Here is a 24,872-nt window from a genome sequence, read left to right on the forward strand (position 1 = left end):
CCAACAGCCCCCCTCCTCGCCCCACATCCCCTCTTCACAGTCCTCACCCCCTCTAACACACAGCCTCTCTCACCCTCTCCTCACTCCCTCAGCTCCTCTCCTCGCCCTTTCTCATCCCTCAGCCCCTCCACACTCCTCAGCCCACCTCCACTCTCACATCCACAGACCCCTTCCTCACCCCCCTCACGACTCAGCTCTTCTCCCCATTCCTTGGCCCTCTCACCCACTCAGCCCCTTCCCTCTCCCCACTCCTTGCTCCTCATTCAGCTTGCCCTCAACCCCTAGCCCCTCTCCTCACTTCTTGTCCCATCTTACCCACAGCTCCTCCCCTGACCCCCTCTCACCCACAGACTCTCCTTGCCCCCTCTCCCCCTCAGTCCTTCTCCCTACTCCTCACCCTCTCTTTTTGCTCCTCTTTCTTTCTCCTTGCTCCCTCACTCATTTAGCCCCTTTCCACACCCTACCCATTCACTCAATGCCTCTCCTCACCTCCTCCGCCCCTCTTTCCACTCCTTGCCCCTCTCTCTCACTCAGCCCTCCTCGTCCACTATCCTAACTCCTTACTCCTCTCCTCGCCCCTTACCTTTCTCTGCCCCTCCCCCTGTTTTTGCCCCCTCCCCTCTCCTTGCCTCCTCTCTCGCCCCGCCCCATTATTCAAACGCTCCTCGCCTTGTCCCTTCGCTTTCCTGGATCCCTCTCCCTTTCCCTCTCTTCCCAGCCCCTAATCTTTTCACCCCCCCCCCCATGACCCTAACCCACCCTGCCGCCCCCTCTCGCTCGATGGCGATGAAGATTTGCGGGATCACCTTGTGACTGAGTGAAGCTCCTCCCCGGCAGCGGCGAGCCCGAGCTTCTCCTTCAGTCGTGTTTCTCTCCGTTGCCGGGCGGCTGTGTCAGCGGTGATTATGGCTGATACTGATGCGGTGGATGAACGGTCTCCACTGTTATCAGCAAATAACTCTGGTATTGTCACTCCTACAACGCCTTTGTACGTCGAGGAGCCGAGTCCTCGTGGTGAGTGCATGCTGCTTTATTAAAGGAATCACTGAACAAAATTGCAGTTACATTTCCTTTGGTAAAAACAGCCCTTCATATTGAAAGCTGATTATGGGGAGAGAGCTTTCAGATCTCTACAGGCCGACTGCCGCTTGTCTGCATTCCCACAATTTGCAACTGTGTTTCTGGTACAATATTAGGCAAAACAAGAGCATTAATTTTTATTGGGGATGGGAGGGGTCGGCATCCAGCAAAAACTGCCGATTAATTATGCGGAGGGTAAACCCCCAGTCTGGAATGCTGCGCACAGAGCCCGTTGCAGATGGAGCCAGAGTATTTACCAGGGACGTTGTCAAAAGTATAATACAAGTCAGTAATCTCCATGGCGAACACGTAAGGTTTACGTGCTAACGGATGCGGCAGAAAAATTCAGCAGAGCTTGGTTTTTTGGGGATTAAGTTTAGGGTATGATCGGTTAAAAAATCTGACATTACAAGATGTTGGCGACGTTTGCATTACGTACGCAAAAGATCTGTTGTTGAGGGTCACAAAATGAAATGCAGTACCATCCCGCTGGTGTTATAACGCGCGAGACTATACGAAATAGACGGGACAGGTTGAGTGAATTAAAGGATGTGATTTGTTTGGTATTCGATAATGCATTGAAGGCTAATTGTTGATTTTTCAAAAGCTTCCCATTAATAAAATCGTACTGTCCAATTGAGAAACTGGCCCTAATAAGTGTACTTGTGTCAACTTTAAGAGGTCAAAAACCGATGCAAACCTTGTCTGAGTTTAAGTGGTCAAGGGCTGGTGAAATGCTTATCTGGGTGTCAACTTGTATTTGTATAATATCCATTAATGTACAGGAAAAAAAAACTAGGAAGTGTCTCACAATGTAGACTAGGATAAAAATAGTAGGAGAAGGAAGAGACTGGGACATGCAGATGGAGAGGCCTAAGAGACCAGAAGGTGGTAACCTAATATGCACTTACATAAAATCTTACAGACCAGCTGTATATTGTGAGTAAGGTCTTAGAAATAAGAAGTACTGTACCAGGTTAAAGGGTTATATGTTCTAAAAATTACAAATAAAAGAATGGGGGAAGAGAATCCAGTATTCATACAAAAAGACTAGGCCCCTTTTATACTCAATGGGTTTGCAAGTGAAGTAGGCATTATTACAGATAGTTCTAAGGAGATTATCCTCAAAACTAGTCCATGAGCCATTGCTACAATTCCTGCAAACAGATGTGTGTTTTACTGTGACTGCTGAACAATGCTTTCTCTGATAGAAGAATCTTGAAACAGATATGCAGTATTTGCATTACTGTTTGTGCAGCTCCTGTAAAAAGTATTCCTCAGTTTCACCGAGGTAGCATTGACGGTATCTGCAAACATTATCCAGGTCTTATGTTCTGTTATTAGAATATTCTTTTGTTCAGCATAATAATTCAGGTTTTGGAGGCACCTGTGCAATTGGGCCTTCTGTTAGGATCGACCTTCACAGTTGGAACCTCACAATGAGTCGTTTGCTGAATTAAGTTATAGTCGTCTCTGTTTGCAAGTACTGGCATTTCAGTGCTCCTGAGTATGCTTTGGTATAAGCTCAGTTCGTGACATCTTTCTTGTCCAATCTTACCAGAAAAACAACTTTCATTCAGGAAAACTATATCGTGTTTGGGAAATTAAAGACTCGTGGAAACTAAAATCTGTTTGGGGAACCACTTTAAAATGAGACAATTAAGGGTTAGAAATTTGAGAATGTATCTTTTTCCTAGCATTTTCAACTTACCCTTTTTCAGTGTCTCACTCGATTTGGATGATCAGTATTAGAAATGGGACAAACTCTGCATAATTATTTGAAATGTATGTTCTGTGTCAAAGCACAATTGCCTGAATGTTATGTCCTCTGAAGGAAATAGATACTTCCTATTCGTTCAAGTAGAATCCTTGAAATGTTATCCACTGCCATTAGACTTTGTCCTGTTTAAAGAATAGAGGCTAGTATTTCAGCTATGACATAACAGATGTTTTAAGCAGTTCATGGATTACTTTCCTTCCCATGTTTTGAACTATAGCTAACTTAAATGAAATGTCCCATCTACCACCTTGTTTGTCTGCTGCCCTCAGTGATGAGAGGATTTACAATATGCGGTCTACTTCTCAGTATACTATAATTTATTGTATTTATTTGACTTACCCATGTGAATTGCCCAGTACTACTTCATGGAGAATTCATAACATAGGGGTGGTGGAAAAGAAGAATAGGGATCTCTGAAAACTGCTTGCATTAAAACTTTCCATAACATGACGTCCATCATCTGCACTTCAAGAAATATGAGGTTGAAAAAAATATTTTTACACACATTCGATATGAATTTTATTGTACATGAATTTTTGGAGGAGTGATTTGTGAATTCTCTAACGATGAATTTCAACAACATAAGTGACTGTAGTGCAGGGTCTTGTGTGGGACAGAAGATTTTATGCAGGTGTTAAACTTTTAACCTCATAATGTCCTGATTATTTTCTTTAAAATAATAATTAAATGTTAGTTACACATAATGTTCATTTAAAATGTAATTGATGACTATCTTTCATAAAATAATGCCTTTCCAAATGATGATTCTTCAGAATTTTCCATCGATGTGCCCATTAGCACTTGAATTAGGCTGACTGGTCAGTGATAGGGTCCATTCCTTTTTTAAGCAATATCACATTAACAACTGCACAGTTCTCTCAGGTCTGCATCCAAGAATGATTGGAAAATATGAATTCAAAACATCAGAAGCAGGTGAAGGAAAGCATATGGCCCTTTGAGTATGTTCTACTTTTAAATAACTTTAATTTAATTTAAAAATTTTAAATAATCCGGTCTGTTCTCTGTTCGTCCATCACTGTCTGGTTTGGATCAGCTACCAAACAAGACAAGAATAGACTCCAAAGAACCGTCAGGACTGCGGAAAGGATTATTGGTGTGAAGCTGCCCTCAATCCAGGACTTGTATGTATCTAGAGTCAGGAAGCGAGCAAGCAGCATTATTGTAGACCCATCACACCCTGGACATCACCTGTTCCAACTCCTTCCTTCTGGTAGGCGCTTTAGACCACTGTTTGTCAGGACAAACAGGTACAAGAACAGTTTCTTTCCGTATGCCATCAGTCTTATGAACACTTGAATTTTAGTCTATTATAAATTAAGTCCACCTGTACATTCAATGAGGTGGACCTCATTGTATATAGTTTATGATTATTTGCACTATTGTTTTTGTTTGCTTTTAATTCTGTACAGAGAGAGTTCATGGAAACCAGCATCAAATTCCCTGTATGTGTCCTCATACTTGGTGATAATAAAGGATTCTGATTCTGAAATAAGGCCATGGGCCAACTGGCCTTGAATTCAGCTTTGCTTTCCCTCTTGTTTTATTATTTTTCAAAAGACCATGTCTCATTTTCTTAAGCTCCAGTGTGTGTGGGCTCAACCTGTTTAACCTTTCCTTCCCAAACATGTTACCTGCAGTGCAAGTATAAATTTGCTATTCTGCAGTGTGGTCTCTCACAGATTTTTGCATGGTAGGGGAAGTAAGGGTTATGGGAGAAAGGCAGGGAGGTGGAGATGAGTTCGTGGATAGATCAGCCATGATCTTATTGAATGGTGGAGCAGGCTCGATGGGCCAGATGGCCTACTCCTGCTCCTACTTCTTATGTTCTCACCATGCACTGTACAGCTCTAGCAAGATTTCTCTATTTCTGTACCTAGCTTTTGCCATAAAGGTCAGCATTTGATTTGCCTTCTGAACTACTCATTGTCATTTGATCCAATGTCCTCTTTGTTTTTAGGTTGGAGTTTGGGTATTGTACAGCGATTGACTTACCCCTGACACTCTAAGCACTTTCCCCCTTCACTGGGCACAAATCAGGAGTGTTATGGAATACTCTACACTTGTCTGGAGGAGTATAGTTCCACTAACTCAAGAAGATCGAGTTTATCCATTAAACTACAAGATGCTTTAATTTTTAAACAAACCCTTATTGGAACTGGTGATTTAGCCTATTACTGTATGAATATTGATTGCTTTGTTTCTGCCATAACAATGATACTTGCACTTTGGAAAGTACTGTACTTCATTGGCAGTCAATTGATTTGGGATGTTGTGAAAGTCTGTATCTATATGCACATATTTTGTTTTTGTTGCTAATTTAGGTGGTTATGGTATTCTGAACAGATAGTATGTATTGTATTTAATATCAGTTTAGGCATATAACTGAGGATGTGACATGACTTCACATTTTTAGGTGATTGCAGTGTTTAGTGCTGCATGTAATGTGTACTGCAGATGATGCAAGCTTATTTATAGGCAAAGTTGTGGACAGTCTAAAACTGGGAATATTTATCCATATATTGAAAGGGTCTGGTTAAATTTCATTGAATTCATTAGCATCTTTATGCATTTATCTTCAGAGGTAACTCAACATAGATGGATTGCATTATTGCAACAAGTTTTTAATAATTAAAAAGGCTAGAAAGCGAAGCTAAGTGCTAAAATAAGTTAGTGATAACCTAGAATCATCTATGTGACCCATCTTTACACACTATTAAGCATTTTACTATAATTTCAATGAATAGGTAACTGGAACCATAAATATGTTCAATAAAGAAAGCCATTGTATATGTAAAGATTCCATAAGATGATGCCTTTTCCTTGTACTAATCTCACAGAGTCTTTTATCCCTATATACAGCAATCTACCCATCTTTTTGAGTGACTGGGCCTACACAGCCCTCTTGGATAGAGAATTCAAAGATCCATCTACCTCTGTGTGAAGAGATTTTCTTTTTAACTCAATCCTAAATCTGAAGACCCTCCTAAAATTTTAGATTGTGACCCGGCTCTAGGCATCCCACGATAAGCACTCTTGACAAGAGTGCTGCATGTTTCAGTGAGTTTGTCCTTCATTCTTTCAAAGTGAAAAAGAACACTTTCCCTTTCTGTTTAATGTAATGGATGTGGTCAATAATCCATTGTGGGTAAACTCCTCCCACCATTGAACAGTTACATGGAACACTGTCACAGGAAAGGAGCATTCATCATCAGGGACCTCCACCACCCAACCACCCAGGATGTATTTTCTTCTCAATGCTACCATCAGGAAGAAGGCACAGGCCTTAAGACTCACACCACCAGGTTCACAAACAGTTATTACCCCTCTATCATTAGGCTCTTGAACCAAAGGGAATAACTTCACTCAACCTTACTTGCCCCAACACAGATCTTCCCACAACCTATGGACTCACTTTCAAAGACTCTTCATAGCATGGTCTTGTTTTTTTATTACTTATTTATCATTATTGTTATTATTAATATTTATTTATTTTTGTATTTGTACTGCTTGTTGTCTTTTGCACAACTCATTGAACACCAAGTTGGTGCAGTCTTTCATTATGGTTATTATATTATGAATTTTTAAGAATGTTTACAAGAAAACTGTATCTCAGGGGTGTATATGGTGACGTACAGTACATGTATTTTGATAATACATTTACGTTGAACTTCGAACCTTCTGAGGAAGTAGAAGTGCTGGTGTGCTTTATTAGCCCTGATATCTACATAGTTCACAACTACATCTGTAGTTGTGAACTTCCCATGATTCAGGACATTTACAGGACAGGTGTGTAAAAAGGGCCCATAGGATCACTGGGGACCCGAGTCATCCCAACACAATCTATTCCAGCTACTATCATCCAGGAAGTGGTACAGCAGGGTAAAAGCCAGAATCCTGGACAGCTTCTTCCACCAGGCCATCAGACTGATGAACTCACACTGATTTGAGTGTACCCTATATTACACTGACTGTTCTATTTATTATAAAATACTATGATGCACTTTGCACATTTAGATGGAGACATAACAAAGATTTTTACTCCCCGTGTATGTGAAGGATATAAGAAATAAAGTCAATTCAATTCAGTTCGACCAGACAATCAGGATCTCCGAACAATATTCAAGATGTTGGCTACAAATTTTAACAGGAGATAGAAAAGATATGTCAAAAAATATGTTATAGTCATAGCAGATTTCAATTTACAGGTGGATTGGGAAAATCAGGTTGTTGCTGGATCCCAAAAGGGAGAATTTGTAGAATGACAACAAAGTGGCTTTTTAGAGCAGCTCAAGCTTGTGCCCACTAGGGGATCAGCTATTCTAGATTGGGTGTTGTTCAATGAACTGAAATTGATTAGAGAGCTTAAGAAACCCTAGGAAATAGTAATCATAATATGATCGAATTCACCGTGAAATTTGATAAGGAAGAAACTAAAGTCAGATGTATCAGTATTATAATGGAGTAAAAGGAACTACAGAGACATGAGAAAGGAACTGGCCAAAATTGACTGGAAAAGAACACTGGCAGGGTTGTCAGCTGAGCTGCAGAAGCTGGAGTTTCTAGGAGTAGGTTGGAAAGTGCCAGAAGCATACATCCCAAAGAAGAATAAGTATTCTAAAAGCAGGATAATGCACCCGTGACTGACAGTGGGAATGAAACCAACCAAAGAGATGGCACATAATAGAGCAAAAACTAGTGAGAAGCGAGAGAGAGGATTGTGAAGCTTTAAAAAACCAAATGAAGGCAACTAAATAAGTCAAACAGAAGGAAAAGATGGAATATGAAGGTAAGTTAGTCAATAAGAAGATACCAGAAGTTTCTTCAGATATACCAAGAGTAAAAGAGAGGCGAGGGTTATTATCAGCCCGCCGGAAAATGATGCTGGTGAGGGAGTAATGGGAGACAAGGAAACGACGGAGGAACTGAGTAAGTATTTTGCATCACTCTTCACAGTGGAAGATGGTGGCAGTATGCCAGAAGTTCAAGGTTGTCAGGGGGCAGAAGAGAGTGAAGTTGCCATTACTAGGGAGAAGATGCTTGGGCATCTGAATGGCTTGAAGGTAGATAAATTACCTGGACCAGATGGTTTACACCCCAGGGTTCTGAAGGAGGTAGCTGTAGAGACTGGAGGCATCAGTAATGATCTTTCAAGAATCACTAGATTCTGGAATGGTTCTGGGAAACATCACTCCACTCTTCAAGAACGGAGAGAGGCAGAAGAAAGGAAATGATAGGTCAGTTAGTCTGACTTCGGCGGTTGGGAAGATGTTGGAGTCAATTGTTAGAGATGTGGTTTCAGGGTACCTGGATGCACATGATAAAATAGGTCAAAGTCAGTATGGTTTAAGGCAGAGGTAGATAAGTTCTTTACTAGTCGGTATGAAGGGTTATAGGAAGAAGGCAGGAGACTGGGACTCGGAGGGAAATGGATCAGATATGAAATGGCAAAACAGACGGGTAAGGCCAAATGGCCTAATTCTGCTCCTGTAGCTTATGGTCTTCTGGACTTGGACAAGTTACTGGTGACATTTACACCCAGGAATTTGAAGCTGTCAGTCACCCCACCTCCTAAAGCCAATGACTAGTTCTTTTGTTTCTCTGGCATGGAGGGAAAGGTGTTTCTATTGACACCATGCCACCAGGCTCTGTCTCCTTCCAGTACTCCAGCTCATCATTATTTGACAGCTGGCCCACTATGGTGACATTACCTGTGAACTTGTAGGTGGAGTTAGAAAAGAATCTGGCCACAGATCCACGAGTATTTAGAGAGTAATATGTTGAGCTGAAGACCCGGCCTTGTGGAACACAAGTGTTGAGGATAATTGTGGCAGAGATGTTGTTTCTCATCCTTACTCATTGCTGTGTTATTAGTCAGGAAATAAAAGATTCATTGGTAGGGGGAGATGCTGAGTCCAGGTCTTGAAGTTTGAAAATCAGTTTGTTTTGAATTTGTAGTAGAGATATAGTCTATATAACCATAAGATAAGAGTAGAATTAGGCCATTTGTCTTTTTGAGTCTGCTCCACCATTCCATCATGGCTGATTTGTTATCCCACTCAATCCCATTCTCCTGCCTTCTCCCTGTACCCTTTGACTTCTTGACAAATCAGAAACCATCAGGCTTCATTTTAAATATACTTAATGACTTGGCTACCACAGCCACCTGTGGTAATGAATTCTGCAGATTTCATCATTCACTCTGGCTAAAGAAGTTCATCCTCATCTTGGTAGTAAATGGATGGCCCTCTATTCTGACGCTGCCCTCTCTGGTCCTAGACTCTCCCACTACGAGGAAACTTTCTTTCCCCATTCATTCAAATCACGGCCTAATTCAATAGGTTTCCTGAGAACCCTCCCTCATAGTAATCTCATGAACATTCCTTGGACCCTCTCCAATGCCAGCACATATTTTCTTAGGTCAGGCGTCCAAAATTGCTCTCAATACTCCATGTGGTCTGATTAACATTGCATTTGCCTTCATTAAAACCGGCTCAACCTACAAGTTAACCTTGAGGGAATCCTGCACAAGGACTCCCAAGTCCTTTGCACCTCTGGTTTTTGAATTTTCTCCCTGTTTAGAAAATAGTCTATGCCTTTATTCCTTCTATCAAAGTGCATGACCATACACCTCCCCATACCATATTGTATCTGCCACTTCTTTGCCCATTCTCCCAATCTCTTAAGTTCTTCTGCAGACACCATGCTTCCTTGACATGACCTGCACCTCCACCTATCTTCATATTGTCAGCAAACTTGGCAACAAAGACAACAATTCTGTCATCCAAATATTGATGTATAATATTGAACTTGAAACTGCTCACTCTCTCCACTTCTGATCCCTCTACGAGGATTGGTATATGTTCCTTCATCTTAGCCTTCCTGAAGTCCACAATCAACTCTTTTGTCTTACTGTTGTTGAGTGCATGGTTGTTGCTGTGACAGCACTCCATTAGTTGGTTTATCTCGCTCCTGTACGCCCTCACGTCTCCATCTGAGATTCTACCAGCAATGGTTGTATCATCAGCAAATTTATTGATAGTGTTTGAGTATGCCTAGCCACGCAGTCATGTGTATATAGAGAGTATAGCAGTGGGCTAAGCACACACCCTTGAGGTGCACCAGTGTTGATGGTCAGCGAGGAGGCGATATTATCACCAATCTACACAGATTGTGGCCTTCTAGTTAGGAAGTCTGGGATCCAGTTGCAGAGGGAGGTACAGAGGCCCAGGTTCTGTAACTTGTCAATCTGGATTGTGGGGATGGTGTTAAATGTTGAGCTATAGTCCATGATATGGCTATTTGTATTGTCCAGGTGGTCTAAAGCTGTGTGAAGAGCCATTGAGATTGCGTCTGCTGTTGACCTATTGTGGCAATAGGCACACTGCAGAAAAGATGTTTTCACTTTGACACAGAAGAGTCTCTTTTCTGTTGACTAGTGTCAAAAAAAGCCAAACTAAATCCACTGTGGTTCAATGTAAAAACAATACAACTTGAAAACTTCCGGGGGGTGGGGGGGGGGGGGGTAAATACTTTTTATAGGCACTGTATCAGAGTATTCTTAGCATTACAGTTTCATTACTCTACCCACAATGATTCTACATGTTCAGACTCTACGTAACCCACTTCTGAGGATTTGATTTCAGTATTTATCAACAGTGACACCCCATCCCCTCTGCTTACCCCATCCTCAGCACTTTCACTTAGGCTCAATTCTTCCTGCTAACTTAGTTTAAGTCCTCTCTGGCAAATATTGGTCCCCCTCAGGTTCAGGTGTAACTTCTGCACACCTCTTTACTGCACCCCCCCATCCCTTCCGAACCACGAGACCTAGTACCAAACCCGACCATTACACCCTCCCGCAAGTATCGCTGCAGAACCGCCTTACTGGCCAGTAGACCTCACTGTAGATCTCCACCACCCAGACCGCAGGAACTGACCTTGCATGTGAGTGCATTCTGACCAGGGTATGAGGCCCACTGGCTACCCTCACCTGGTTTAGCCCGCCTGTCGAAGTGGTGTACTGGGGTGTGGCTGCTGTTGCTTGCTTGGAGCCACGGTTGAGAACTGAGTGTCTGGTGGGGAAGGTAACATGCAAGATATGTTCAAATTCCTCGTAGTGCCTAACTTGGTGAAGTAGTGAAATCATTTCATTTCCACTCCCAGCTGTTTCTGGCATTTCCATGTCTGAGTGTTTGCAACCACAGCGAGCAAAACAGTTCCATATTGTCCTGCATCTTATTTATCGCCAACTATCAGTGGCAAAAATCACTACTGTTTGAACACAAATGCACGCATTTGACACTATTTAAAAGTTGTTTGATCCGAGCACGGTTTAGTGTCTAATGGTCACACAAGCACTCATGACTGACACTAGTTAGAAACTGTTCAGCAACAGTCTCCTGTCCCAATGAAGTAGCATTGTATCCCATCTATTTTCTCAATTCGTTTTTGTTCCTCAAGCTGCCCCAAATAAACGGTTGCCTGATTAACCGATGGCCCAGTTAACCAGAATCCATTGTATATGATTTCCTTGTATCATAAGTCTGTAATGACTGTCTAATCCTATTATTATTTATAAAATCTTGATTAATAATAGATTCAAGTGTTTTCCGAAAATACTGATATCCAGCTAACTTGTCCACAGTTTCCCATTTTCACTTACTCTACCAACTCACTTTTTCAAGGCTACTTTCCATTCTATGGGAATTGTTTTAGAAATCTATGGTAATGTAGAAGCTAACAACCGGTACATTTTACATCTCAATAGCTGTCTGTCCAAAATGTAGAGTTAAACATCATCAGACCGTGTTGGTTTATTAGCCCCCAGTCCATATTTCTCTGGTACAATACAACATTTTAGTTATGGCAACACCATCCAGCTCATTCATCTAAGACCTTTTGTAAATCACTACTTTTAATGTAGACACAAAATATTTGTTTAATTTTCCTATTTCCCCAAAATCTTCTCCTGTCACAGTCTGTAAAAAAAACTACTTTTATCTTTTTGTTATTTTTCCTATATACCCACAGAAGCTTTTACTGTCTGTTTTTATATTTCTATAGATTTCTCATTTAACAGCTGGTTATATTTTCTTTTTGGAAGCTCTATAGCTTTTTAAGTCAGCAAATACTGTACATCTGAAGTCTAATAAATGGAAGATGATTAAATGCATGTTTGTATTTCAAAAGTATGTAAGTGGTTGTAGACTGCTTTGAGGACATCATAAGGTATTACATAAAAATTCCAGTAGCAGTTAAGTGAGCTAACCTTTTAAGTTTTAAGTTTTTAAAAATTCTGTAATGCTGCTGAAGGCTTTTCTTCCACTGTTAAATAAAATATGCAGGTCTGTTAATATCTTACCCATTGACTCAGAACAAAGCAAAGCAGCACACTACATTTGACAAAGTGGATGACATAAGGCATGATGTAAAATGAAACAACATATGAAATAAAGTGAAGATGTTTCAGTTCCCAGGCCACAATGTAAATTTGCCTAGATTCCACTCTTCCCTCAAAACTGCAAAGGTCTGTAGCCACACAGTAGCTGAAATGCTCCTGTAAACTTTGTTGCCGTGCACCTCAAATTTTCTTTTATATAATGTTACTAGAATTTTGAAATTATATTTTCATATAAATTGAGTATAAATTATATACAAGGAGACTTCATTAAATCCTTCAATTAAGAAATAAAATAAAAAATGTGATTTTTTAGATATCACCCTAAATATTTACAGTATGCTAATTACAAAAAAAGCGTTTAAAGTGCCACACAGTTTTCAAGCCTTGTGTATGTATATGTGTGTGTGTGTGTGTGTGTGTGTGTGTGTGTGTGTGTGTGTGTGTATATATATATATACATGCACAACACACACACAAACCCCATTTCCAGAAAAATTGGGATATTTTCCAAAATGCAATAAAAACAAAGATCTGTGATATGTTAATTCACATGAACCTTTATTCAACTGACAAAAGTACAAAGAAAAGATTTTCAATAGTTTTACTGACCAACTTAATTGTATTTTGTAAATATACACAAATTTAGAATTTGATGGCTACAATACACTCAACAAAAGTTGAGACAGAGTTAAAATAAGATTAAAAAGTGCACAGAATATTCAAGTAACACCGGTTTGGAAAACTCCACATTAAGCAGGCTAATTGGTAGCAGGTGAGGTATCATGACTGGGTATAAAAGTAGCATCCATCAAAGGCTCAGTCTTTGCAAGCAAGGATGGGTCGTGGCTCACTCCTTTGTGCCAAAATTTGTGAGAGAATTGTTAGTCAGTTCAAAAGGAACATTTCCCAACACAAGATTGCAGAGAATTTAGGTCTTTCAACATCTACAGTACATAATATTGTGAAAAGATTCAGAGAATGCATTAAGGGCAAGGTCGGAAACCACTGTTGAATGCGCATGATCTTTGAGCCCTCAGGCGGCACTGCCTAAGAACCCTCATGCTACTGTGACAATTATAGCTACCTGGGCTCGGGAATACTTCGGAAAACCATTGTCACTTAACACAGTCCATCGCTGCATCCAGAAATGCAACTTGAAACTGTATTACGCAAGGAGGAAGCCATACATCAACTCTATGCAGAAACGCCGGCTAGTTCTCTGGGCCCAAGCTCATCTCAGATGGACCGAAAGAGTGTGGAGCCGTGCTGTGGTCAGACGAGTCCACATTTCAGCTAGTTTTTGGAAAAAACAGGCGTCGAGTTCTCCGTGCCAAAGATGAAAACGACCATCCTGATTGTTATCAGCGAAAGGTGCAAAAGCCAGCATCTGTGATGGTATGGGGGTGCATCAAGGTACCGTTGACTCTGAGGCGTATATTAGGATTTTAGAGACATATGTTGCCATCAAGGTGACGTCTCTTCCTGGGATGTCCATACTTATTTCAGCAGGACAATGCCAGACCACATTCTCCACGGGCTACAACAGCGTGGCCTGCTGCCAGTCCAGATCTATCTCCTATTGAAAATGTACGGCGCATCATGGAGAGGAGAATCAGACAACGGAGACCACGGACTGTTGAACAGCTGAAGTCTTATATCAAGCAAGAATGGGCAAAATTTCCAATTGCAAATCTACTACAATTAGTATCCTCAGTTCCAAAACGATTAAAAGTGTTATTAAAAGGAAAGGTGATGTAACACAATGGTAAGCATGCTGCCTCTGTCCCAACTTTTGTTGAGTGTGTTGCAGCCATCAAATTCTAAGTTTGTGTATATTTACAAAATACAAATAAGTTGGTCAGTAAAACTATTGAAAATCTTTGTACTTTTGTCAGTTGAATAAAGGTTCATGTGAATTAACATTTCACAGATTTTTGTTTTTATTGCATTTTGGAAAATATCCCAACTTTTCTGATATATATATATCATGCATGCATGCAGGTTCAGTTAAAATATCTTGTGTCAATGTTCAGGGAACAGCTGAGAATTTTCTGGCTAATATCTCCTGCTTAACTGACACTATAAAAAACTCAAACCTCTTAAAGTTACGTGTGGATTGTTGCTTCAATAGCATAACAATGTCAGTTTCTGAAATAACAATGGTTTCTGTACTTAAATCATTCATTACTGAGTTTCTATCAGTAGTCACTAAGTGTAAACCCATGCCAGAAAGCAGCTAATGGGAAGTGAGAGTTCATACAGTCAGCTGCAGTTGGACACAGTCTTATGCTGAACAAGCTTTTTGACAGAATTCCAGCAAGTTAGCTAAACATCATCTCCTTTTTCTGAATTGGTTCTCACTGGCCTGTAGCAATTTAGCCTTTTTACATGTATTTACTAAATAGATCTCAAAAAAATTATTCTCAAGGTATTTCCTCACAATATTTTCTAACATTTTTGTTAAATGCTGGCTCACAGTTTATTGCTTTTTTTAAAAAAATGCAGTTATAATGGTCTGAAATGTAAACAGAAAATATCAGAGATCAAACAGCATCTGTGGAGACAAACAGATTTATCATTTCAGTTCAATGCAAGAATCTAGTGTTAAATCTGTTTCTTGTTTTATAGATTGACCCATAGCCTCTTCCAGCATGATTTGTTTTTGGTTCATAATGGTAAAGTTCATTCTTTCAACCTTAATTTTACTTGGAGTTTAGTTTGGGAAGGAAAATTAAAGCTATGAACAAGAACGTCCAATGCACAGAAGTTGCATAGATATGTCTCTGAAGTGCACAACAGGGCATAATCAATAATTGGTGTTTGTGATAAGAGCACCAATTATTTTAGTCTGTCTGAAAGGTGTTGGGCAGATACCTAACAGTTGATTTTACACAATTTCATTATCTGTATTAAATTAAGTCACAGCCAAAGGCTGACTTTCCTTTGCTATACCCATCAACAATTCAATGCTTTGTATCATACTTTTAAAAAAAAATTTAACAAAGTGCTAAATCCAAGTTGAATTAATGTTAAGTAGGAGTAGTTGTGGTTGGTGGCATAAATCTTTATGAAATAATTTGCCTATTTAACTTTGTCCTCAACATTTTGATCCTATACAGTAGCACATCACACCCCTCCCTACCAGACAGTGATACAGCCAGTTAGAATGCTTTCCATGGTATATCTAGGAATTTGTGACAGTCTTCGTTTACGTGCTATATGTGCCTTGTGCTGTGTTGGTATGACTGTTGTGCCTTGGCAGCTCTGTTATGCTGGGGGTGACCTGAGAATTGAATCCTTGCTTCCTTCTCCGAACTCTCTTAGCAAGTCTGCAGTCAGCTGAAAGTTCTCTTCCCCCACAGCAGACATCCAAAGAGAAGTGTATTTTGGTGATAGGGGTTCCCAACCCTTTTTATGCCATGGATCGAATACCATTAAGCAAGTGGTCTGTGGACCCCAGGTTGGGAACCCCTGCTGTACAGGAATGAGCTGTGAGGGGCCCCTCTTGATGCCAGCCAAGAGATGTCTTTGTGCTTGTTGGTGAAGTCTGGTGCTGGGGTACTCTACCAGATGTTTTGACAGTTTGCTCAGGGAAGCACCCTACAGTATCCATAAGGTAGCTGTTCTACAGTGTCTGCAGGGCATTCCCTGCTGACCACTGACTGATGGACACAGTCAAAGGTGTTTACTTGGAAGAACTCCTCCCCAAATGCAATGTTGCATGGTAACAGGGTCAAACCTACAGGATCTTGAAGCTTTCAGTGACCTCAATTTTAGCACCATAGATATAAACAGGATTGTCTGTTTTGCTTCCCTTCCTGACATCAATGCTGAAGTTAATGACTTGCTCTTTTGTTTTGCTGACATTTAAGGAAGAAGTTGTCGTAACTCCTTGCCACAGGCTCTCTATCTCTTTCCTGTTCTTCAGCTCATCATCATTTGAGAGCATCAAGTTTAGGAGTACTTTAGGTACATTAAGTTGCAGTTTAAAAATCCACACTTGGGAGTATTGTGCACAGTTTTCAAGTCAAGTCACTTTTGTCATTTCGGCCATAATTGCTGGTACAGTACATAGTAAAAATGAGATAATGTTTTTCAGGACCATGGTGTTACATGACACAGTACAAAAACTAGACTGAACTATGTAAAAAAAAAAACAGAGAAAGCTGCACTAGACTTCAGACCTACACTGGACTGCATAAAGTGCACAAAAACAGTACCGGCATTACAATAAATAATAAACAGGACAGTAGGGCAAGGTGTCAGTCCAGGCTTCGGGTATTGAGGAGTCTGATAGCTTGGGAGAAGAAACTGCTACATAGTCTGTTCGTGAGAGCCCAAATGCTTCAGAGCCTTTTCCCAGACGGCAGGAGGGAGAAGAGTTTGTATGAGGGGTGCATGGGGTACTTCGTAATGCTGTTTCCATTGCGGATGCAGCGTGTAGTGTAAATGTCCGTGATGGCAGGAAGAGAGACCCTGCTGATCTTCTCAGATGACCTCAATATCCGCTGCAGGGTCTTGTGATCCGAGATGGTGCGATTTCCAAACCAGGCAGTGATGCAGCTGCTCAGGATGCTCTCAATACAACCCCTGTAGAATGTGATAAGGGTGGGGGTGTGGGAGATGCCTTGGTCACCCCATTATAGGAGAGACATTATCAAGCTGGAGAGGGGACAGATGAGAGGGCCTGAGTTTTTGCAAGAGGCTGGCTTGCACACTTGTGTGGTTGTTAGACACTACACTGTGTTTAGAGCAAACCCTTTTTAAATAATGTCAGTTGAGTGTGCATGTATTATGTTATCCATTTGGACTGACAGCCGCCAATTCAAAAAGAGTGATATTTTTTGATAATTTTGTTTTTTTTATTTTGAAGGCAGTCAATTACCTACACTGGGTGTCTGCACTGATTATGTTTGTTTATAGTCAACCAAAGGACATGGCAGCATATACTGGAGAATGAATTCCTCTGTCAATAAACATTAGAAACTAATACGCAGTTGTATAGTGCTGTAGTAATAGTGATAATGTTCTAATTTGTTCTATATTTCATTTAAATACATAATTTGTTACTCAGTTAAACTAGTGGTTTATCTTTTTTATACCTTTTTTAACTATTGCTATGAAACTTCAACTAATTGAGGCAGCCTTGATTGGGTCAAAATGTACTGGTCCCAATGTATCCCAATTGACTGAAATCTGCTGCACATGTATTTTGAAAACTTTGTGTAATGCACAGGATTCCAAGTTTCATTTTAAAGGCTTCATTTTAAAGCCTCAATCTGCTGCTGCCAGTGCTTTATGCTTTATAATGATGCATATTTCAAAACCAGTTGAAAACTTGTGCTTCGTTGTCCTTTATACAGGAGAACTTCCACCTCCTTACAGTCCTGTGGCTAGTCCTGATGTTGGAGGAGTTCCAGTAATAAACTGTCGTGTTTGTCAATCCCTGATAAATTTGGAGGGCAAGCTTCATCAGCATGTTGTTAAATGCACTGTTTGTAACGAAGCCACGGTAGGAATATTGTAATATTATATCAAGTTGTGACGTAAAGGTAGCATTCAGTGAACTATGGATGGTCTCTAAATGCTACTTAATTTTGTTTTTATGTGAACTAAGTCTGGTATTTTTCCAACTTTCCAATTTAATGTGTATATATGAAGCATGAAAATTTATGAACTTGTGGACCATGTTAAAGATTTTGGCAAGTTATGATTTTTGAGTTACTAATATTGTGAGGGGAGTTATTCTGAAGAAATTAGAATACTAGATAAGATGATATTCCATGTTCCTGCTTTGCTATTTATTATGCAACATAGTCAATGTCCATATTCTAGTTGATCTACCATTCCTGAGTTTTTCTTAGTTCTATGAACACTAACTAATTTTCAAGATGGGAGCTACTTTACCATGTGAAAAAGTTGCTCCTGTACTTCCCTAGGGATTAGATGTGCAATGATCTCATAATTTATTGTTATTTGTCAACCATCCAGATAAAATATTTAATCTGGATACAAGGTAAATTCGGAGAAAATTTCTTATTTTTTTTGGCAAAGTTTTATTTGCTGGTTTAATTATTGTCTGTTTTTAACCAAGGATATCAGTTTGGAATTTGTGGATCAGGAAGTGCTAAAGAATAGCGAGGGCATACTAAAGTTCCTATCACTAATTTCAAAACATTTGCTCTCAACAATTAACAACAATATCCATTTCCATAGATGCACCCTGACCTGCTGAGTTCCTCCAGCATTTTATGTGTTAATAAAAGCTGTTGTTTAGTTTTAGAAAGCTGCAAAAGTAAAAGGGTAGGGATTACTCTACAATTATTGAACGTGCTGGTTGGAGTACAGTATTCGGTACTAGGCATTGCACGATATTGGCAATAGAGGGGATGTAGGGAAAATTCAATGTAATTATAAACAGTTAAATTATGAGGAAAAATGACACAAACTCTGTATTTATTTGTTGATTATGGATTATCGAAGTTTTAGAATGACTCTATTCATGGAATTATTTTGAAGAAGCAATTTAAGAAAATAAACAAGTTACAGGTTCACATGTCTAGAAAGTGCTCAGTGAGTGTAGATGTCTGCATTGCTTTCTCATGCTTGATTTGTATGGATGTATTCTGTGACAGAGAGATGTGGAGTATAATTTTTCCTGGATTCTACCCAAATGTGTGTTACTCCTTAAGTGGAAGATCTATGGAAGCTGCAAAAAAAGTGTCTTCTTCCTTTTGTTTTCTTTGCTTCTCCTTAAAGGGAACTTCACTGGGCAACATCTGAATAACTATAAATCAGCTCTGTCAGAAGAGATTATGTAATTTGTCTCAGATTTCCAAAAACACATGAGAATCTCATTTATAAATAACTGAATCCACATTTTTCTCATCACTGCTTCATTTAAGATGACTTTGGATCTTAAACCTCTCTGCCACCAGGAAGTGCTGACCAGAAGCACATGACCGGTACTACTTTAGCTTCTCTTCTGGGGAAAAAATCAGCCATAATCTTGCAGTGAATGGATTATTTTCTGTGTTCGCCCAATTAACCCTTGTCACGACACACTTTGGAGTAGATTTGGATGTAGTCTACCCATTGACTAAGTGTATTCAGGGCTGGGGATATTTGTCTAAAAGAAGACTCTGTCCTTGGTTCACATCTTGTCAGCAGATTTGAAGGTTTTTGCAGAGATGATATTGGTAAACATTTCCAGTGATTTGAGGAGTTTATTCTGGTGAAATAAGGGTGCTGTTATTCTGCATCAGGACATACAGTAGATTGAATAAGTGGGCAAAAGACTGGCAAACGGTGTTTAGTTTGGTTAAGTGTCTTGCACTTGAGTAAGAGAAATCAAAAGACAGATTATTATCTAAGTGGCAAGATATTGCAAATTAGTGAAGTGCATGGATTAAGAAGAGTTATCAGGCAGGTCCAACAAACAATTAAAAATCCAAATAGTACTTTAGCTTTCATTGCAGAGGAGCCCAAGTTTAAATATTGGGAAGTTCTTATGCAATTGTACAGGATGTTGGTGAAGACTCACCTGATATTTTATATACACTAGATTTATATTTATGGAGTATATTTATATGCACCATATATACTGTACAGTATATTTTGATCCCCTTACAGAAAAAGATCTAGTAACATTAGAAGTAGCACAAAGGAGATTTACCAGGCTAATTCCTGGGATGAAAGTATCATCCTATCAAAAGACATGAAATAATTTGGACCTGTCATCCTCCGAGTTAAGAAGGGTGACCTCGCTTAAGATCCTACGGATGCTTGACAGAGGAGATGTTGGGATGTTTTTAGTAACTGGGGAGTCTTGAACAAGGGAACATGACTGCAAGGTAAAAGGCAGGTCGTTTAAAACAGATATGTAAAAGGTTCTCCAAAAACATGGTGAATCTATGCAGTTCTCTACCCTGGTGGGTGGTGGAATTTGAATTGTTAAAAGTATTTCTCATGGAGACAGAGGAATACTTGGTAAATCAAGGGCTTGAGGGTTTTTTGGAGAAACAATACAGAAGCGGTGTTGAGGACAACGTAGATCAAATGGTGCGGCTACACGGAAGTGCCTGATGGCCCACTCCTGATCTTGTTTCCTTTTGTTTTAATTGCACATTTCCAAATGCTGCTGAGAAGGTGTCAGTGGTCTATCTTTGAACCACTGCAATCTTCTGGTGAAAGTACTCCCACAATTTGAGTTGGTTTAGAGATCCAGGGCTTGGAACCAGTAAAGATGAAGTATTTCCAAGTTGGTGTGGTGGCTTACCCATACACCGGTGGCCTTTGTTTTTCCTTAGCAATGAAGGAGCTGTCCAAGTTGTCTAGTGAATTCAGTAGGTGGTGTACCTTTCAGCCCAGGTGCTCCAGCAGTGCAGGGAATGTACACTGATGGTGGTATATGGGTTGCTGCTCAAATGGGCTTCTTTGTCCTTGGTTATGTTACGAGGTTGAAATAGCACCTGAACCTCTTGTTGCAGGATATGCAGCTCTTGCACCATATGCGGATGGTCCACCAGGTTTTTAGTTAATAGAAACCAACAGGTTTGGTTTGAATAGTTTTGTGTCACTTGTTGGACGTAGTTGTTGCTTATATTCCAGGAAATATGGATTCAGTAAGGTGGTTATGGTTTATGGGACTTCATAAATGTTAATTTTCACATATCAGCTTGTACCTGAATTTTGTTTGTGTCTTGCTATTTGTAAGCATGTACGTATTGCTTTGTAACTTGAGAGTAACAGTGAATCTATTACTAAGAAAGTGGTCAATTAGAAAATCATAAATGTTTATTGGAATTTATAAAAGGGAGATTTTGTTTGACAAATGTGGTTTTGAGGTTGTAGCTACTAGAATAGATGAGCTACCAATGGATATGCTTGAATTGGATGCCCTTTTATAAAAGGCCACATGTTTATCATGCAGAACAGGAGTACAGAAGGTATCAAGTGATGTACTGATGTTGATAGGAATTGTAAATAGCTAGAAAAGAGTGGGAATAAATGAATAACTTTTTTGAGTTGGGTGCCTGTAGCAAGCAGGATGTTGTAGGAATTGGTGCCACACAACAGCTATTCACAATCTATGTTAATGATTGGATGGGCTGGTTTAAAATGTGCAAATTGGGCAATGAATATACTTGGCGATGTGGCCTGCAGCTGGGTGACTGCTTTGTGAAGGAAGTGAAGAGCCCACTCCACAGGATTTATACAAAGTGATTGAGCAAGGATTGGGCTGATGGAATATTATGTTGGAAAGTGTAAGGCCATCTATTTTATCTTTAAGTGGTGCAAAGTACTTTTTGATGGTGAGATCATGAAAGATACTGGTGTTTAGAGGGTCTTGGGTGTCGTGGCGTATGATTCACTGGAAAATATACATACAGTTTGCTTATTGGAAGAGGATTTGAGGATGTCTTGCTGCAATTATCCGGCATGTTAATGAGAGCACACCTGGAATATGGCATAAAGATTTAGTCTTTCTATCCAAGGATCCATAATTATGAAGGGGGAATGCAGGAAAGGTTCACCAGTTAATTGCTGGAATGAGAGTAGTTAAACAAACAGGCCAATACATTACCAAATTTGGAAGAATGTGAGCTAATCTCTTGAGACTGTCTTGCCCAATTTGATTAGTCACATGGGTGTAATTGGGGGGGAGGGGTATGAGATGGTTGGGTCAAAAGGGCCTGTTGCCATACTAAAACTCAAAATAAAATATAAAATTTATCAGAATTCATTAAGTTTAACAGAGTGAATGCACAAGTGATTGTTGTCGTGCCTGGGATGTCAAGAATCAAGAGTCACAACCTGAAAGCAAAGGGTTGATCACTGCAGGTCAAAGATGAGAAGCAGTACTTCTTTCCAACCAGATTTTATGAATCTTTGTAATTCTTTACGAAAGAGGTGTGTGAGGTTCAGTCACTGAGTACGTACAGGATGGAAATCAAATCCGTTTTAGATATGAAAAGAATCAAGAGATATGAGGTAGGACATAAAGTGTCACTGAAATAAAAGATCAGCCCTGATTTTATTCAGCAACTAGGAGGCACAAGCACCAAATAGCCTCCAGATGCTCTAGTTTCCTCCCACATTCTAAAGGCATTCAGTTCAGGTTAGTGAGTTTGTGGGCATGCTGTGTTGGCACCAGAAGCAATGGTGTCAGTGAGATTTGATAGATTGTCAATCACCTTCGCTCCATCCGCCACAAAAGGCAGATATCCCGGTGGCCACCCATTTCAATTCAACTTTCCATTCCTCATTCTGGCACATCAGTCTATGGTCTCCTTTGTTGCCACAAGTCATACTCAGGTTGGTGAAGCAACACTTAATATTCCATTTGGGTAGCCTGCAAGCTGCTGGCATGAACTTTGATTTCTCTAACTTCCAGTTCACCTATTATCTTGTGTTTCCCTCCCCCTCCCCCCCCCAGCTTTTAAATCTACTCTTCAGATTTGTTTTTCCCAGTCCTGCTGAAGGGTCTTGGGCCGAAACATCAACCGCCCCCTTTCCCTAGCCCTTCCCCCGTTCCCTTGCCTCTCACTAGTGCCCCCACTTTCCTTTCTCCTCTCCTACCAGATTCTTTCTTCAACTCTTCTTCCACTTTTCACTCCCATCTACCTTTCACTCGAACCCACTTCCCCCCCTCACCTAGTTCCACCTGGTATACCCCTTCCCCCACCTCTTATTCTGCCTTCTGATCACTTTCTTCTGTCCTGATGAAGGATCTCAACCCAAAACGTTGACCGTTTATTCATCTCCATTGATGCTGCCTGACTTGCTGAGTTTCCCCAGCATTTTTTGTGAAATGTCGTTCCCATTGTTTTATTTAAGCCAAAACTCTGATAGTTGACTAGTGAATGTGTAAAATGATTAGACATTGACATGGTATCATCCTTGGGTTTACAGGATATTATGAGGTAATGAATTACACTTTTAAAATCTTGTGGAGTTTTATAGGGACTGGAACTTGGAGCAATTCTTTTGTATTAGTGTATTATTTTATTATGGCCTAATCTTGCAATCAATTAGCAGTGTTAAGATTCTTTATAGTAAATAATACAATCCTGGTTAATGTCCTATAGTATTACTGCCTCTATCTTCTTTAAAACAAGCTGGCAAAACTCAGTTTTGCATTGTGCTATTTGGTCTTTTGGGAATGCAGTAGAATTGTCAGCATTAGATCTTCTAGCAAGTATCTTCCCTTCTTATTGCAGTTCTCACTGATACAGATTTTCAACAAGAGAACTCCTACGTGTATTTATTTTGCTAGTACCCATTGATTTGGTATTCCAGAAAAATATTTTTGTTTTCCCAGTTCTAACTTCTGTATTATGTATTTTTGTACTTGGCACATAATAATATGAACAAACCAAGTTAGATTCTTGATTTGTAGCATGATGTTTTAAGTAGTTGTGAAGAAACTTATTCTTTCTAAATTAAAGCTGTGTTCCTTTTCCCCCCAGCCAATCAAAAACCCTCCAGCAGGAAAGAAGTATGTACGATGTCCATGTAATTGTCTCCTTATTTGCAAGGACACATCACGACGTATAGGATGTCCAAGACCTAACTGGTTGGTATTAAGTTGCTGAATTCTAAGTTTTGGGGCTTCAGTAGCTCTTCCTAAATTAAAAATTTTCCGAAATCTTAAAGCATGTTCATGAGCAAGAAAAGACATATGTGAAGTTATTTTACTGAAACTTAAAGATAATGAGAAAAATATTTCAAAATAAAGCAGTAATGTTTTGTTTGTTATCATACGATAAAATTACGATTTACTTATCAGACCTGATGATGAAAAAATAATCAAATATGTGTGGGTAAAATGTCAGAGTTATGTGTTTAGTTCTTGGCAGGACTCAGTTTTTGAGAGCACAATGAGTTCTATTTTACTGTTGTCATACACAACAGCAGTGTGATGAAAATTAGTTTTTGCAGTAATAGTAGCAGCACCACAGAACATTACAGGATGGGGGAAAATTTAAGGTACCAAACTTAAATTAGCATGAGTTAGCATGCAACTCATGAGGCCATGCTACAGGTATATAGAATTCTCAAAGGAATCTGAACTTGATAGTTATCCTTAAACCTCTGCCTTGGTGGATCTATCAGTCCCACCAAACCCTTTACTCCCCACCCACAACCCCTCCCATCCCTGCCACTGAGGCTTGACTTAACCCTCACAAGAGTACTTTGGTAATTTGTTGGTTCCAGAATTTTTTGCATTGTTAATTATCTTATATCATCTCCAAAATTTGTCACTTTTGGATAATTTGCTGCTTTTGTAATTTCTTCACTTGTGTTCCTTTTTTGTTACCAGTTAAGGAGCTCCATACAAATAGCTTGAATTGAGAGTTCCTTGGAAATTTCCAGAGTCTGCATAATTGAGATTAAATAATAGAGATTCATGACATTTGGAACAAATCCAGATGGAAATTAACTTGTAGAAATGGACAGTAATGAATCATAATTCAGGAAATGCACTGTTTTCTTCTGATTTAACAGTCAGTCACTGGTCTATGATAGATCTATCACCAATTATCTACCCAGCAATGAAAGATGTAGTCTATACTGGGATGTTTTCAC

General features: G+C 39.8%; 1 protein-coding gene across 1 annotated transcript in view; it reads left to right on the forward strand.

The window, feature by feature from the left end:
• The first annotated feature begins 655 nt into the window (after nt 1–655).
• The window catches only part of pip4p2 (phosphatidylinositol-4,5-bisphosphate 4-phosphatase 2), a 39,863-nt gene continuing 15,646 nt past the window's right edge, over nt 656–24,872 (forward strand). Inside the window, exons 1-3 of the mRNA XM_059978801.1 lie at nt 656–1,014; nt 17,645–17,793; nt 23,753–23,859. Coding sequence (XP_059834784.1) covers nt 906–1,014; nt 17,645–17,793; nt 23,753–23,859 — 365 coding nt within the window. The 5' untranslated portion in view covers nt 656–905. The remainder of the gene's footprint in view (nt 1,015–17,644; nt 17,794–23,752; nt 23,860–24,872) is intronic.

Source organism: Hypanus sabinus, chromosome 1, assembly GCF_030144855.1.
Source record: "Hypanus sabinus isolate sHypSab1 chromosome 1, sHypSab1.hap1, whole genome shotgun sequence".
Taxonomy (NCBI): domain Eukaryota; kingdom Metazoa; phylum Chordata; class Chondrichthyes; order Myliobatiformes; family Dasyatidae; genus Hypanus; species Hypanus sabinus.